Raw genomic sequence first — 16,472 nt, forward strand, 5'->3', positions numbered from 1 at the left:
CCCAGATACAGAAGGCCAACTGCACACTTGTTCACTTGCTATCCACATTTCTAAATTAACAGCTCCCACCCTAGAAATGTTTAAATAAATATATTGTTTTCATAACATCTTTTAAATTTTCACTCAGATGTTTACCACAGAGGGTATAACGTGTCTTCCTCACAAAGGTCAAAATGAGATCCAGAAGAAAAAGTCTTCTTGGATAATTTGCCTGTTGTACACCACCTTCTAACTACATTCCTGCTTACCCTTCAGCCCAGCTTCCTGAGCAAGAACCTCATTTTAGTTCCGCCTGCTCTGAAGACAGCTAACCTGTGCACACAATTAAAACGTGCAAACTCCATGAAATGTTGTGGTCGGTGTTGTGCAGTGCGTTAGGCCACCACCTGCAAGGCCAGCATCCCATACGGCACTGGGTCGAGTTCCGGCTGCTGCATTCCCAATCCCGCTCCCTACTAGTGCACCTGGGAAAGCAGGAGATGGCTTTCGTGTCTGGGGCCCTGCAACCAAAGTGGGAGACGCGGGTGAAGCTCCTGGCAGCCCAGCCCCGCACTGTGGCTGTCTGGGGAGGACACCAGCGCTCTCTGCCTCTTCCTTCTTCTAACTCTGCCTTTCAAATTAATAAATCTTTGAAAAACAAAATGTGCAGCTTAGAAAAACTTTCAGACTCGACCACGGGGAAGAGTCATCATTGCTCTATTTGAGGAAAGCAGTTCTTTTATGGATTTATTTATTTGAAAGGCAGAGTTACAGAGCAGGAAAAACAGAGCGAGCTCTTCCTTCTGCTGTTCACTCCTCAAACAGCCACAACGGCCAACACCAGGCCAAGGCAAAGCCAGGAGCTTCTCCCAGGTCTCCCGCGTAGCTGCAGGGCCCCAGGCACTTGGGCCAACTTGTGCCGCTTTCCCAGGTACATTAGCAGGAAGCTGGATTGGAAGTAGAGCAGCAGGCACTAACTGGCACCCATGTGGGATGCCAGTGCTGGAGGTGGCAAGCTCTTTCTAGCTTTATCAGTTATACATAGACGACCCTCAAAGAAACATGACATTCCTCTGTGTCCAGGACTGCCCAGTCTCCCTATACACTTCCTGACAACCCCAAACAGAAATTCCCTCCTATACCAAATCTATGAAGCTTCTTGAGGATGTGGGTCTGTGTGTTAATTAAAATAACGTTTCAGGACAGGCGATACGGTGCAGTGCTTAAAGTGTCACTTGGGACACCCACATTTCACATCCGAGTGAACCGAGTCCCTATTACACTTCCAAGGCAGGCTCCTGCTGATAGGTATCCTGGGAGACAGCCCACGATGGCTCTGCTACCCAGTGTAGGGCCTGGATGGAAGTCCAGGCTCCTGGCTTTTGAAGTCATCTGGGGAGTGAACCAGCAGACAGTATACTGTCATTCTGCCATTCAAATAAAGCAAAATAATTTTAAAAATGATATAATTTTAAAAATAAGATAACCAGTCCCAATTAGGTACATAAAATGTGCCAACCACTGTCAAACGTTACTTTACGACAGTACTTCAAAAAGTTCATGAATGACATCCACACCTGTCAGGACTGGAACAGATTCAAGTTTGTTTTCAGTAGACTTCAAAGATTAAAAAAACAGTTCATGAAAAATGGAATGGATAAGTTTACTTTTACATTGGTGCAATTCATGCCGAAAGTTTGAGCAAAAATAAACATCTTTCAATCTCACTTTTCCAGAAACGTTTTTTTGAAAGGCAAAGAATCAAAGCTCCTATCTGCTGGTTTACTCCCCAAATTCTTGTGACAGTTAGGGGCTGGACAGGACTGAAGCCAAGATCAGGAAACTCAATCCAAGTCTTCCCCGTGGGTGGCAGGAACCCAACGACTCAAGTCCTCACCTCTGCCTCCCAGGATCTGCTAGCAAGAAGCTATAATCAGGAACTGGAACCAGAACTGGAACCAGAACCTGAACCTGAACCCGGAACTCAAGCGGGACACAGGCATCCTAAACAGTATCTTAAACACTAGGCCCCTCCATGAACTTTTGAAGTCCCTCATGTGTTATATTTGTAACTAGCCCATGAGGTAGGTATTATTTCCATTTTACAGATGGAAGAATAGAGCCTCCAAATTTAGCAGCGTATCCAAGATTACAAGGCGCGTGAATGGCAGAGATCTCACTTAAAAAACCACGTCTAGCCACACCACCCAAATTCCTAGTCATTCCTGGCACATTACAGTTGCTCTTAAATGAATAAATGAGCTGATACACATGCTTTGAAGGAAAAAAAACCTCAAGTATCTTAATAGGTATTAAGTGACAGTTATAAGCAACGTGAATGGACTGAGAACTGAGGTCCAAAACAGACAAGATGACTTCCATCACATTTTAGCAAGCCTTACTGGATCCTATACAACAGATACACATCAATGTGTAATAGTGTTTTTGTTCACGTTATTATGTGAAAGTCCAGTCCCTTCAAACGAGCTTACCTCCAGACAGCTGTCGATGGCTCCCTGCCAGTCTGACAGCTTCAGTTTGCAAGCACCAGTGTTCAGCACGCAGCTTAAAGCTACAGGCTGCAGCCTCAGCCTGTCTGCTTCCTCAGCGACAGCTCTGGAGCTCTCCACGTATCTGGAGAACATTTTCAGAAAGGCAGCATGCGGTGTTACACAACGAGAGTTCCTTCAACTGTGTCAAAAGGGCTTACATCATTTCTGACTAAGAACCTCAGCAAATGCTGTCCATACTCTTATTAATGATCACAATCTTTTTATTAAGTAGTATTTCTTTTGGAAGTTTTGTTCCAATATTTTTCCCTGAAGTGTTCAAAAAGGCCAACCCAACAATTCCCAAATCTAATTATGCACTCATAAAACTCCTATTTTTAAAACTCAGGCCCTGCAAAGTGTACTTTCAGACATTATGGGTTTTTAAGAAAGCTTTTATTTAATAAATACAAATTTCATAGGTACAACTTTAGGAATATAGCGGTTCTTCCCCTCATATCCACCCTCCCACCACCTACTCTATCCCATCCCATTCTTCATTAAGATTCATTTTTAATTATCTTTATATACAGAAGACCAACTCTATACTAAGTAAAGATTTCAATAGTTTGCACCCAAAGTATAAAGTATTGTGTAAATCAAGTTTTACCGTTAATTCTCCTAGTAAAACTCATCAAGGACAGAGGTCCTACATGGGGAACAAGTGCACAGTGACTCCTGTTAACAACTGACACTCTTATTTATGACATCAGTAATCACTCGAGGCTCTTGTCACGAGCTGCCAAGGCTGTGGAAGCCTCTTGAGTACACAAAGTCCATCGGTATTTAAACAGGGCCGTATGCAAAGAGCACGTTCTCTCCTCCTTTCAGAGAAAGACCTCCTTCTTTGATGGCCCGTTCTTTCAGGTGGGATCACTCACAAAGATCTTTCATTTACATTTTTTTTTTTTGCTTTCCATGCCTGAAATGCTCTCATGGGCTTTTCAGCCAGATCTGAATGCCTTAAAGGCTGATTCTGAGGTCAGAGTGCTGTTTAGGGCGTTTGTCATTCTAAGTCTGCTGTGTGGACTGCTTCCCATGTTAGATCATTCTCTTCTTTTTAATTCTATCTATTGTTATTACCAGACACTTGGTCTTATTTATGTAATCCCTTTGACCCTTTTTCCTATCTATATGATCAGTTACACACTTAAAATGAACACTTTAACATGTAAGATGGCATTAGTACCACCCAGCTTAATGGGATTTGGAGTCCCTGGCCAAGGTTTTAGCTTTACCCTTAGGGGTAAGTCCATGGGAACATGTGCAGAACTGTACATCTCCTCCCTCTTATTCACACTCTTATTTTTTACCGGGATCTATTTTTTTTTTTCCCGTGAAGACTCCCATCACGTCCGCACCTGCCCCTCACCTCACACAACCGGCACTGGGATCTATTTTCAATTAGATTTAAACACCTATGAATAATTCTGTGCTAAGTAAAGAGTTCACCCAATAGTATTATACAGAAAAAGAAAATCATAAAAAACTAAAATAAATTTTTCCTCGACAGTTAAGACAAAGGCTGCCCAAGTCATTGCTTCTCACAGTGTCAATTTCACTTCTACAGATTTCCTTTTAGGTGCTGTTAGTTGTCACAGATCAGCGAGACATTATGCTTGAAACTAAGATTCTCATGACAGAAGGAAACCGAACAGGGAAAGATGAAGATCCCTGTAGTACTGATTCTGAATTGCCGCCTGTGACTCCAGCACCCCACGTGCCCAGGCAGGTGAACCTGCCGCCTGTGACTCCAGCACCCAACGTGCACAGCAGGCGAAGCCGCCGCCTGTGGCTCCAGCATCCCACGTGCACAGCAGCCGAAGCCGCCGCCTGTGCCCCAGCACCCCACGTGCACAGCAGGCGAAGCCGCCGCCTGTGACTCCAGCACCCACGTGCACAGCAGGCGAAGCCGCCGCCTGTGCCCCAGCACCCCACGTGCACAGCAGGCGAAGCCACCGCCTGTGAGAAATCTGAACATGGATTATACATTAAATATTATTATTCTAGGGGCCAGCACTGTGACGCAGCAGGTTAAAACCCTGGCCTGAAGCGCCAGCATCCCATATGGAGTGCCAGTTCTAGTCCCGGCTGCTCCACTTCCAATCCAGCTCTCTGCTGTGTCCTGGGAAAGCAGTAGGAGAGGGCCCAAGTCTTTGGGTCCCTGCACCCACATGGAAGACCCAAAAGAAGCTCCTGGCTCCTGGGTCCAGATCAGTGCAGCTCCAGCCGTTGACCCTATTTGGGGAATGAACCAACAGAAGGAAGACTTTTCTCGCTGTCTCTTCCTCTCACTGTCTGTAACTCCACCTCTCAAATAAATAAATAAGTTCTTAAAAAATAAAGAAATAAACTTAAAAAAAAAACTATTATTCTATCAGTTTTATTTTTGAAAGAGTAACAGACAAGCACAGAGATCTTCCATCCACTGGTTCATTCCCCAGATGGCTGCCAATAGCCAGGGCTGCACCAGGCTGGAGCCAGGAACTCCATCCTTGTCTCCCAATGTGAGTGGCAAGGGCCCAAGTATTTGGGCCATCATCCACTGCTTTCCCAGGTGCGTCAGCAGAAAGCTGCATCAGAGACAGAACAGCCAGGATTCACACTGGCACTCCGACGTGGGATGTCAGCGTCACAGTGGTGGCTTAACCTGCTGCCCCACAACCTCACTTCACTTGGGGTGTTTCAATGGCACTGCAGTTACACAGAGTGTGCTTGGTCTGTTAGGAACTCATGCTAAAACACTGAGGGGTAAAGTATCATCTACAACTTCTCAAATGGTATTGCAAAATATAAAAAGCAGAATCAGTGAATGCAGGTAAAGGTTTGTAAGTAATCATGTACTATTCTTTCAACTTTTCTGTATTTTAAATTTTTTCAAATTAAGTTGAGAACAAAAGAAATACAAGTATTTCAACACATCTTATTACTCTACTAATTTGCCAAAATACATAAGCAATCTTTATAATTCATAAATTCTTAAAATTTATTAAAAATCTTACTACCTTAAAACTTTTGTATATTTTTTAATAGCCATCTCCCAGTTCTGAGATTTGAAAAAATTATTTCCAATGTTTTTTAAGTCTTCTGTAACTAATAAAATTTTATCTACCTGTAAGAAAGAATACAAATATGCTGTAAGTTAGTGCGTACTGTGGTCTAACAGTAGGTTGTATCATTATAACACGGTAATACAAAGCTCCAACTTTAAAGTTTGACTAATCCGAAAAGTACTCACATCCTTCAAGTCTATATCTGCATCCTCAGGGAAATCCGGGTGGCTATCACCAGAGCCATCTTTGGGGAATATTCCCCAATCATCCCCTTCCTTCAGTTCTCCACATTCTGCAATAACGCACAGCTGTAAAAATAATACCAAGATGCAGAAATGCACTATTATACTAACGAGAGATTTAAAACATTAGTTTGAGTGTGTAAGCTATATGGCTAGAAGTCATGCAATTTCTGTAAAAGAATTAGGTCAGGAGGTTCATCTATCTGCTATAATTATAACATCCTTTGCATGCACTCCAATTAAGGTAACGGTGTCACTGTGTATTGCTACTCAGGAACTCGGGGAACACACAGTAAGCTGAAAGTGCTACCATTCTCTAAGCGGTTGTCTTTAGATGAGACATATGAGCTTTCAACTTGTCACTACACTGTTGCTTTCATACTGTGGGAGCCGACCTCCTAAGGCTCCAATTCCCACGGGTAACAGTCACTCAGGCTGGGTAGCATTGTGGTGATTCTGATTCACAGGCAGCTGGAACACAAGGATCTGCAGAAATGTTCTAGTACAAACCCATAAGTGATTAAATAGTACGAGGAAACTGGACAAGTCACTAGATGAAGGCCTAACCCCTAATGGCACAGTCCAATTAGACTCTAGTTTGCTGTCCTTGCTACTACGCATGCATACTGTCTGAAAAGTTTTGCAGGTATAGCAAGACTCGAGTAATCCAGCAAATGTCACCAACAGTGAAGGTGAAGTAGGAATAAAAATCGCCTTTTAACCCTCCCTAATCTTTCCCACTGCTGTAATCAGTTTCAAAGAAAAAGTGGCAGATCCAGGCTCCAATACCAAAAAGCATCCTAACATTTTTCAGTTTTTCCAGCTAACAATTAGCTGACCCTTTAGGTTACATTTCTGTAAGACAGCAACTAAGAAAATAAACGTATTTCACTCTAACTTAGTACTCACTTTGGCAGGTTTTTCACCTTTCACCTCCACGTTCTCCAGTGTCCTGGCCACACCTATCCCTTTAATTACTTGGCCGAATACCACGTGTTTCCCATCCAGATGAGGGGTTGGAACTGTTGTGATGAAAAACTGAGAACCGTTTGTGTTGCGACCAGCATTCGCCATGCTCAGCAAACCCTCCCGATCATGCTGTAGAAATAAAAGCCATGAGAAGTACACCAGGGTCAGAGCCACGAGTCTGAACCGTTCTTTCAGCAGGCGTGCACATTAAACAGGTGGACTGCACCTCCATGGAGAGCGAACTTCACGTTGAGGTTTTTAAAAATATTTTATTTTGTATAAATTGCAAACCTTTACTTCACAAAACATGGGGTGCTTGATCAGATTTTAAGCTTAGATAACAGACACATAACGGGGTAGAGTCTTCTAGTTGAGGCTTCTTCATTGTATTTCCGCTAGCTTCCAGGTAGGCTGGTCTATCCACACTGATCTGAATGAGGAAACCCTCTGTATCAGTTAGTACTTTTGTTGAAGATTCTGTCTAGTGGATTCGCCAGTTTAGGTTCAGTGGAAACACTTAGCTGGCTCTGAATGTACGTTTCCTGATGTTTTACATATTCTACTTCATTATTCCACCCATTAAGCTAGCCAATAATCTACCAGCATTTAAAAATTATTCTCCGGGCTGGCTCAGTGGCGCAGTGGGTTAAAGCCCCAGCCCGCAGCGCCCGCATCCCATATGGGTGCCAGTTTGAGTCCCGGCTGCTCCTCTTCCCATCCGGCTCTCTGCTATTGCCTGGGAGAGCAGTGGAAGATGGCCCAAGTCCATGGGCCCCTGCACCCACGTGGGAGACCCAGAAGAAGCTCCTGGCTCCTGGCTCCGGATCGGCTCAGCTCCGGCCGCTGCAGTCATTTGGGGAGTGAAGCAGCAGAATGGAAGGACCTCTCTGTCTACCTCTCTCTGTAACTCTTTCAAATAAATAATTCTTTAAAAAAATTATTCTCATAACTGAACAGAAACTACATCAGCTAAACAAAATTACAAGAAATAAATTTATTTAAACAAACAAACAAAGATGGAGTGAGGAGAGAGGCTTGTTCCTGGCGTGGTCGTCTCCAGAAGAGGCCCACAGATCATCTCGGAGGTGCAGAAGCTGCACTAGGAATCTAACCCATGCACCGGCTTCTGCACCAGGACAGAGCTGCACTAGGAATCTAACCCATGCACCGGCTTCTGCACGAGAAGAGGCTGCACTAGGAATCTAACCCGTGCACCGGCTTCTGCACGAGAAGAGGCTGCACTAGGAATCTAACCCGTGCACCGGCTTCTGCACCAGGACAGAGCTGCACTAGGAATCTAACCCGTGCACCGGCTTCTGCACGAGGACAGAGCTGCACTAGGAATCTAACCCGTGCACCGGCTTCTGCACGAGAAGAGGCTGCACTAGGAATCTAACCCGTGCACCGGCTTCTGCACGAGAAGAGGCTGCACTAGGAATCTAACCCATGCACCGGCTTCTGCACCAGGACAGAGCTGCACTAGGAATCTAACCCGTGCACCGGCTTCTGCACGAGAAGAGGCTGCACTAGGAATCTAACCCGTGCACCGGCTTCTGCACGAGGAGAGGCTGCACTAGGAATCTAACCCGTGCACCGGCTTCTGCACCAGGACAGAGCTGCACTAGGAATCTAACCCGTGCACCGGCTTCTGCACGAGGACAGAGCTGCACTAGGAATCTAACCCGTGCACCGGCTTCTGCACGAGAAGAGGCTGCACTAGGAATCTAACCCGTGCACCGGCTTCTGCACGAGAAGAGGCTGCACTAGGAATCTAACCCATGCACCGGCTTCTGCACCAGGACAGAGCTGCACTAGGAATCTAACCCATGCACCGGCTTCTGCACGAGAAGAGGCTGCACTAGGAATCTAACCCGTGCACCGGCTTCTGCACGAGAAGAGGCTGCACTAGGAATCTAACCCGTGCACCGGCTTCTGCACGAGAAGAGGCTGCACTAGGAATCTAACCCATGCACCGGCTTCTGCACCAGGACAGAGCTGCACTAGGAATCTAACCCATGCACCGGCTTCTGCACGAGAAGAGGCTGCACTAGGAATCTAACCCGTGCACCGGCTTCTGCACGAGAAGAGGCTGCACTAGGAATCTAACCCGTGCACCGGCTTCTGCACGAGGAGAGGCTGCACTAGGAATCTAACCCGTGCACCGGCTTCTGCACCAGGACAGAGCTGCACTAGGAATCTAACCCGTGCACCGGCTTCTGCACGAGGAGAGGCTGCACTAGGAATCTAACCCGTGCACCGGCTTCTGCACCAGGACAGAGCTGCACTAGGAATCTAACCCGTGCACCGGCTTCTGCACGAGGACAGAGCTGCACTAGGAATCTAACCCGTGCACCGGCTTCTGCACGAGAAGAGGCTGCACTAGGAATCTAACCCGTGCACCGGCTTCTGCACGAGGAGAGGCTGCACTAGGAATCTAACCCGTGCACCGGCTTCTGCACGAGAAGAGGCTGCACTAGGAATCTAACCCGTGCACCGGCTTCTGCACGAGGAGAGGCTGCACTAGGAATCTAACCCGTGCACCGGCTTCTGCACCAGGACAGAGCTGCACTAGGAATCTAACCCGTGCACCGGCTTCTGCACGAGGACAGAGCTGCACTAGGAATCTAACCCGTGCACCGGCTTCTGCACGAGAAGAGGCTGCACTAGGAATCTAACCCGTGCACCGGCTTCTGCACGAGGAGAGGCTGCACTAGGAATCTAACCCGTGCACCGGCTTCTGCACCAGGACAGAGCTGCACTAGGAATCTAACCCGTGCACCGGCTTCTGCACGAGGAGAGGCTGCACTAGGAATCTAACCCGTGCACCGGCTTCTGCACCAGGACAGAGCTGCACTAGGAATCTAACCCGTGCACCGGCTTCTGCACGAGGACAGAGCTGCACTAGGAATCTAACCCGTGCACCGGCTTCTGCACGAGGACAGAGCTGCACTAGGAATCTAACCCGTGCACCGGCTTCTGCACGAGAAGAGGCTGCACTAGGAATCTAACCCGTGCACCGGCTTCTGCACGAGGAGAGGCTGCACTAGGAATCTAACCCGTGCACCGGCTTCTGCACCAGGACAGAGCTGCACTAGGAATCTAACCCGTGCACCGGCTTCTGCACGAGGAGAGGCTGCACTAGGAATCTAACCCGTGCACCGGCTTCTGCACCAGGACAGAGCTGCACTAGGAATCTAACCCGTGCACCGGCTTCTGCACGAGGACAGAGCTGCACTAGGAATCTAACCCGTGCACCGGCTTCTGCACCAGGACAGAGCTGCACTAGGAATCTAACCCGTGCACCGGCTTCTGCACGAGGAATGCTCTCTTTTCAGGGAGACCTGAAGAGTCGCCCCATGTTCAAACACAGCACAGGATCCTTCCTTTACATGTCAATGAACTAGGAAAAGTGACGGGATACTGAATTTATTTTTAAGATTTATTTGGGGCCCGTGACGTGGCACAGTGGGTAAATCTGCCACCTGCAGCACTGGCATTCCATATGGGCACCAATGGTTCAAGTCCTGGCTATTTCCAATCCAGCTCCCTGCTAATACGCCTGGAAAAGCAGCAGACGATCGTCCAAGTGCTTGTATCCTTGCATCCACGCGGGAAACCCAGAAGAAGCTCCTGGCTTCAGCCTGGCCCCACCCTGGCCATGGCAGCCATTTGGTAGAGAACAAGCGGATGGAAGACCTCTTTATCACTACTTCTTCCTCTCCCTGTAACTCTTTCAAATAAAATAAATAAACCTTTAAAAAGAGAGATTTATTTATTTATTGGGAAGACAGAATTAGAGAGAGAAGAGAGACAGACATCTTCCGTCTACTGGTTCACACTCAACATGACTGCAACAGCCAGGAGCTTCATCCAGGTCTCCCGGGTGGGTGGCAGGAGCCCAAACACTTTGACATCTTCCACTTCTTTCCAAGCGCCATTAGCATGCAGCTGGATCAAAGTGGAGCAGGGGCTGGCACTGTGGTCTAAGAGATTAAGCTGTCTGCAGTGCCCACATCCCACGTGGGCGCTGGTTCAAGTCCCAGCTGCTCCACTAACAAGCCAGCTTCCTGATAACACGCCTGGGAAAGCAGCAGCAAACGGCCCAAGTGCTTGGGTCCCTGAGCCTATGTGAGAGACCTACAAGAAGCTCCTGACTTTGGGTTGGCCCAGCTCCAGCCACTGGAGCCATTTGGGGACTGAACCAGTAGATCAAAGAGCTCTCTCTGTAACTCTGCCTTTCAAATAAATAAATAATTAAAAAAAAAAAAAAAAAAAAAAGTAGAGCAGCCAGGACATAGACCAGCACCAGTATGGGATGCTGGCATCGCAGGCGGCAGCTTTACTCCCCATGCCACAGTGCCAGCCCCAGATGCTGAACTTAGACAAGACATCCGGTTAGGTACTGTCCTAACCTCAGAAGAATCCAAATCTGTGCTTTCAGCCCAGGTGTATGAACACCGCGAAGAGTGCTCAAGAGAAACTCTGCCTTGACATTAGAATTCTACTGGCATCAACCCGTTTCAAAGGGTCTGTGAAACCCAGTTTCTTCATTTTTCCATCGCCTCTCTTACCGCTTTCTCAGCAGATGCCTTTTTAACTCTCGTGTTGGTGTTCCTACCTAAAATGACTTTTACCCTGCCAGTCAGTGGAAACAATTCAGCTTTCAACGCCACGCACTTGTAGAAGGCAAGAACCATGTGCCCCTTCTACATGCTCCTTCCCTTTTCATCAATATGGTCATCGCATCATCACTTTATCTTTCTGGCAGCTTCCCTGCTTGGTGCTTTTTCCACAATATTAACCACAAAATTAATTTTTTTCCATCAGCCTCCCACTGCCTTTGTCTTTCCTCACCCATATCCTTTCTTGAATTTTCTGTTTATATTTTAGTTCCTGCCTAAGCAATGCCCAGCTTACCTAACATATGTGCTCATCCTCTCCATTATATCCCCTCGTCAGGACCACATGAGGCATATCTTTCTCCTACAGCATACACAGAGAGTGAACACTACAGGCTGAATATCCCTACTGTGAAAACCCAAATTCAAAACTTACTGAGCACCAACATCATGCTCAAAACTTTTGGATTTGGGAGGCATTCCGAATTTAGATTACAGTTCCTCAACAACTCAAAACTATACAAATATTTAAAAAAAAAAAAAACCTGAAAAATCTGAAACATCTCATCATTTCAGAATGGGTTAGTCAAACTTCTGTCAGTGTTACACAAGCAAGTATATTCCATCAATCTAACATTTATTTGCCTATTGTTAACTTCCAGTTGTCCCATGTATTTTAATCTCGTCTCCAAGGCAGGATAATGAACTCCTATCATGCAGGCCTCTCATTTTCATGAGCTGTCTGGCGCCAGCGACATGCTGAACACACAGCTGTGTCGACAACACTGTACAGACTGGAGAGATTTCCTCTTCAGGTTACCCTGACTCCCTTGCTCACACTCTCATGTCTAAAGTACCACTTCACTTCTGTACTTACAAGTCCATTCTATAACCTGAACGATGCAATATGCCCCGATTGTATCGTGGGACAATGAAGATAAGAAGGCACAAGCACCACTAATGTCCTTTAGGAGCCTGGACGCTAATCGTGTCCACTAGTTCGCCAATTTCCTGACATCTTGGATTATTAAAGATAGTTTTGTTGCTCTTCAAAATCAAAGATAAAGGTGCACCTCCCACTTAATCAGTGTTTTTCCTGGAAATGATTTTGCCATGTGGTACCTGCACTTAATTTATCAGTTTAAATGAAGCATGTGATCACACTAAAATACTATAATATTTTTGACAAAATTACCAGATGAAAACTTTCCATATTAAAGATACATATTTACAAAATAACTTTTACAAGAAAAGGTAAATCTAAGCATATGTGTGACATTTTCTGGTCTCTTAATCTAGCCAGGATTCTAGATACATAATGTTTACATAATAATATGCCATTTTCTCAACTTTACCTTATAATAGAAATTCTCATCTTCAAATTTTTCACCATAAATGCTTTCTCCACCTGTCCCATTCTGATTTGAGAAGTCTCCACCCTGAATCATAAATTTCTTAATAACTACAAAAAAAGGAAAATGGGACAGACACGATGAGTTCAGCAACGGTGCCTGATGAACACGCATTAGTGAAACAGAATCATGCAGCAGGACTCCAGTCCTGTCACTGCCTGCCTCTCTCCAACCACGCCAACAGCTCCTGACTCCGAAGCTTTCTCATGATCTCAGCCCAACCTACACTTCCTGCCCAGCTCCCTAATACCACTTAGAACTGCTTCAAACGCACCTCCCTGACAAACCATCACGGAGGCTCAAACGCTGGGTCTCCTAATTCTTCTCCCATAGCATCTCGACGCCATTTCACAACAGACATCATGACGCTGTCTCTCTCAGTGAACAACCAAGTTCTTAAGGACAGCACTTGTTGCTCCTTGTAACTCTCCACGGCTGGGCACACACCAGTCACTCAGTGAGCTGAAGACCATGGATCCCTAGCAGGTCTGTCAGCCCCTGGCTGAAACAGTCCAGCAAACACCATCACTTCAGTCAAGGGTCACCCAGACCACCCCGCATTCAGACATCCCTGGGCGTCTCGGGACCCAGCGTCTGGTTCTACCACAGCTGGACGAGGTGAAAGGACACGGGCAGTCTCCCTCCCACGAAGGGTAGAGAACGCACACTCCCCCAGCGGCGAAAACACAGTGTGTGTGTGTGATGCTTTTGTCCAGGGAAGCCGGACTCAGCACCCAGGTGCTTCCTGCAGTTTACCCGGCCTGCATGTTCCAGAAGTCCAGACTCCCTAATACTGCAGAGCAGGTATTGTGCTGAGTTAGCAGTCTGTACAGCCCAGACACAGCGCACCACGCTCAGGATTTAGGAATGCTCAAGACCCGAGTTCCTGAACTCCAGCCAAGCACCCCGCTGCAGACAGCAGTCTTGAGCCTGCTAAGTTAGCCGCTTCCTGCCCATACTTTATTAGTGTATTCTAACATTTTATTAAACATGAAAGTAAACCAATAGTTTCAATACTTAAAAAAAGCAATGTTAATTTTTCTTAACAAATCAACTTTTAGAAAAATATGATTCCAGTTTAACTATTTGTTTATTGGTAAATATTTTACTGACTGCCTACTCATTAAGGACCAGATGCTAAAGACAACAATGGTGAGAACACAGTCCCTCACCTTAGGGAGCCTGCAGTCTACCGGGGGAACCATCAAATAATCACGAAACAAAGGTATGATTACAAAGTGTGGTAAGCAGATTTAATCACATCTATCAGTGTACTGAACACACTGCATCTTCGAATCTGCAGGTTTCCCAGGCAATCCAGCCCAAGAAGTAGGCGTAACTTTATCACCATCTACCTCAGGACAGCTACTCTACCCCTGGCCAGACTCTTCCTCTCCCAACGGAGTCATCTTGGAGTGAGAGTGAAATGCAAGTAATCCACTTCAAGCCACCAACGTCAGTGTCCTCCCACAGTTAACTCTACCTCTGAAAGCCCACGCTTTGTGAAACTGAGCTACTGCCTCGGACGTCAAAGCATCCCCTAGGAACTAACAGTACGTTTTAACCTTTACTGCCTACTTAGTGTTTCCTCCTCTAACTGGAAAGGAACAGGATCTGATTATCTGCAAGAAGAGCAATCAAACTCATAAAGATCTCACATACTTCGATGGAAAGGGCATCCTTTGAAGTGGAGAGGTTTCCCAGTGGTGGGTCCAATGCCTTTTTCTCCTGTGCATAGTGCACGGAAATTTTCTGCAGTTTTGGGTACAATATCTGCAAACAATTCTAAGACAATTCGACCAACTAAAAAAAGGAAAAAAAATCTTGTTAGTATGCAAAACAGCCAAAGAGGCAAATGATAAAAGGAGAGTTGAACCAATTACAGTGACAGCTAAGATAAAAAGGAAGCGGAGTGCAGGCGGTACCAAGTTCCTTTTATCTTTCCCTTTCGCACCTTCAGGAACACAGTATATTGCTGTGAACTAGTTACCGCCTTGTACACTAGAGCTCGAATTTACCCCTCTTATCTAACAGAAATTAAGTACTGCCCAGCCGCTAGGAGCACCATGCCACCTGTGAGGGCACGCGCTGCCTGCCTGTGTTCTGCTTACTTCACTGTGCACACCCTCCTCTAGCCTCATCCCAGTATCTCACTGCGTGTATACAGCGATTTTTATCCCTCTGCTGATGGGCACTTGGGTGGATTCCACTATCCTGGCCGCAGAGGATCCGGACGGAGGGCAGGTTATCTCTGATTACACTTCCTTTCCTTCGGGTACAAAGCCATAGTGGGGCTGCTGGCGCTCCCCGTCATTTACTAACCGAAATCCTGGCTACCATCTGAAACACCACACACACTATCAGCTGCAGCGGCCGGCAGATGAGCACCATTTAAGGGGCGCCGGAAAGCAGTTTCAAAGGCAGGGTAATTTCCCCCACAGCCAACAGGGGAAAACCGAGTACCCTCACAGCAGTGCGGTGGATAGCCTTGATCTGCGACGGTTCTGTGTTGCAGCCTATGAAACAAAAGCTGGAGAAAATTCCCGAGACGGGGCAAAATAAGCCCAGTTTGAAAACAGGTCGGATGCGCCTGTGAATGCGCACGTGGGCCCCGCGCGCGCATCCAAACACGGCCAGGTCGAAATTCCAGCAGTTTCAGAACAAAACCCAAGTGAGACGCACAGCAACACGCCCCTGAAGCACCAAGCCTCCACAGCTGCCCTGCAACCCAGGCAAGCCCACGGGTGCTGCGAGCTCGGTGCCCCCAGGCCGAGCCGGTGAAGGCGTCTGCACGTGCCCCCGCGCCTCTACGCCAACACCCGCAGCCGTGAGGAAAAGGCCCCTGGCAAACGAGCCCCTGAAACAGGTGCAGCCGGGGCGCGCGTGCGAACGGCGCGCGGCGCGACTGGAGCCCGGCGGACCGCGGCGCCGGGAGCCCTCCGAGCCGTCCCGCCTTCTCCGGAGAATTACGGTTTTCTGAAAAGCCAAAGGGTGCACGGGTGGCGAGGTCAAGTCCAACCAAATCAAGACAGGCGAAGCGTAAAGGGCCGCCACCATGCCTGACCCAGAAATTTCCAGAAACTTCCGCAGGACCAATGGCACTGGCACAAGGGCGCCCGCGGGCTCGACCCAGTTCTGGAAGCCCGGGCTCGTTCCCACGGCGCGGCCTAAGCGGCCACCTGCTCCGCGCCCCGCCCTGGGAGCCCCCCGAAACCCCGGGACCCTTCTCGGGGCGCCAGACGCCCTCACCTCGCTCCTCCCCGATGTCCACATCAAAGAAGACTCGGGGGTTGCTGGGGTTGGACGGCTTGGCTTGGGGTGACGGGTGCGACATCGCCACTTGCAGACGCGCGCCAAAGCACAGCCCCGAACCGCGTGCACCGTCGGCCGCCGAAAAGCCAGAACCCTCCGAGCAGCAAGCTGGCGGCGGCGCTGCGGGGCCACTTCCGGCCGGGCCCGGAAGCCCCGCCCGACGCCCGGAAGTCCCTCCCCGACGCCCGGAAGTCCCGCCCCGACTTCCGGCACCGCCTCCCCGCGGCGGTCAGCGCGCCCGTGTTCGTGCGTCCATGGCAGCCGCTTGCGCTTCTCCCTGAGCGTGGAGTTAGAAACCGCGATCCCCTTTAGTGTTCTCGCTCGCGCGTCGTCGCCT

The 16,472-nt window shown here is 47.9% G+C and overlaps 1 protein-coding gene across 4 annotated transcripts in view; it reads right to left on the minus strand.

Moving 5' to 3' along the window:
• Positions 1-16,257, minus strand: part of PPID (peptidylprolyl isomerase D) — a 20,530-nt gene extending 4,273 nt beyond the window's left edge. For 2 of the 4 annotated variants that reach the window (XM_008273485.5, XM_089301866.1), the window contains exons 1-7: positions 16,073-16,257; positions 14,486-14,626; positions 12,767-12,873; positions 6,733-6,921; positions 5,767-5,889; positions 5,534-5,640; positions 2,472-2,613 (exon numbers count right to left, since the gene is read on the minus strand). In XM_008273485.5, coding sequence (XP_008271707.2) covers positions 2,472-2,613; positions 5,534-5,640; positions 5,767-5,889; positions 6,733-6,921; positions 12,767-12,873; positions 14,486-14,626; positions 16,073-16,157 — 894 coding nt within the window. In that variant the 5' untranslated portion in view covers positions 16,158-16,257. The remainder of the gene's footprint in view (positions 1-2,471; positions 2,614-5,533; positions 5,641-5,766; positions 5,890-6,732; positions 6,922-12,766; positions 12,874-14,485; positions 14,627-16,072) is intronic. The other 2 variants (XM_089301868.1, XM_089301867.1) reach the window with 1 other exon arrangement.
• Positions 16,258-16,472: the final 215 nt, after the last annotated feature.

This window comes from Oryctolagus cuniculus, chromosome 8, assembly GCF_051225735.1.
Source record: "Oryctolagus cuniculus isolate XC-2025 breed Fujian yellow rabbit chromosome 8, ASM5122573v1, whole genome shotgun sequence".
In the NCBI taxonomy this organism is placed as follows: domain Eukaryota; kingdom Metazoa; phylum Chordata; class Mammalia; order Lagomorpha; family Leporidae; genus Oryctolagus; species Oryctolagus cuniculus.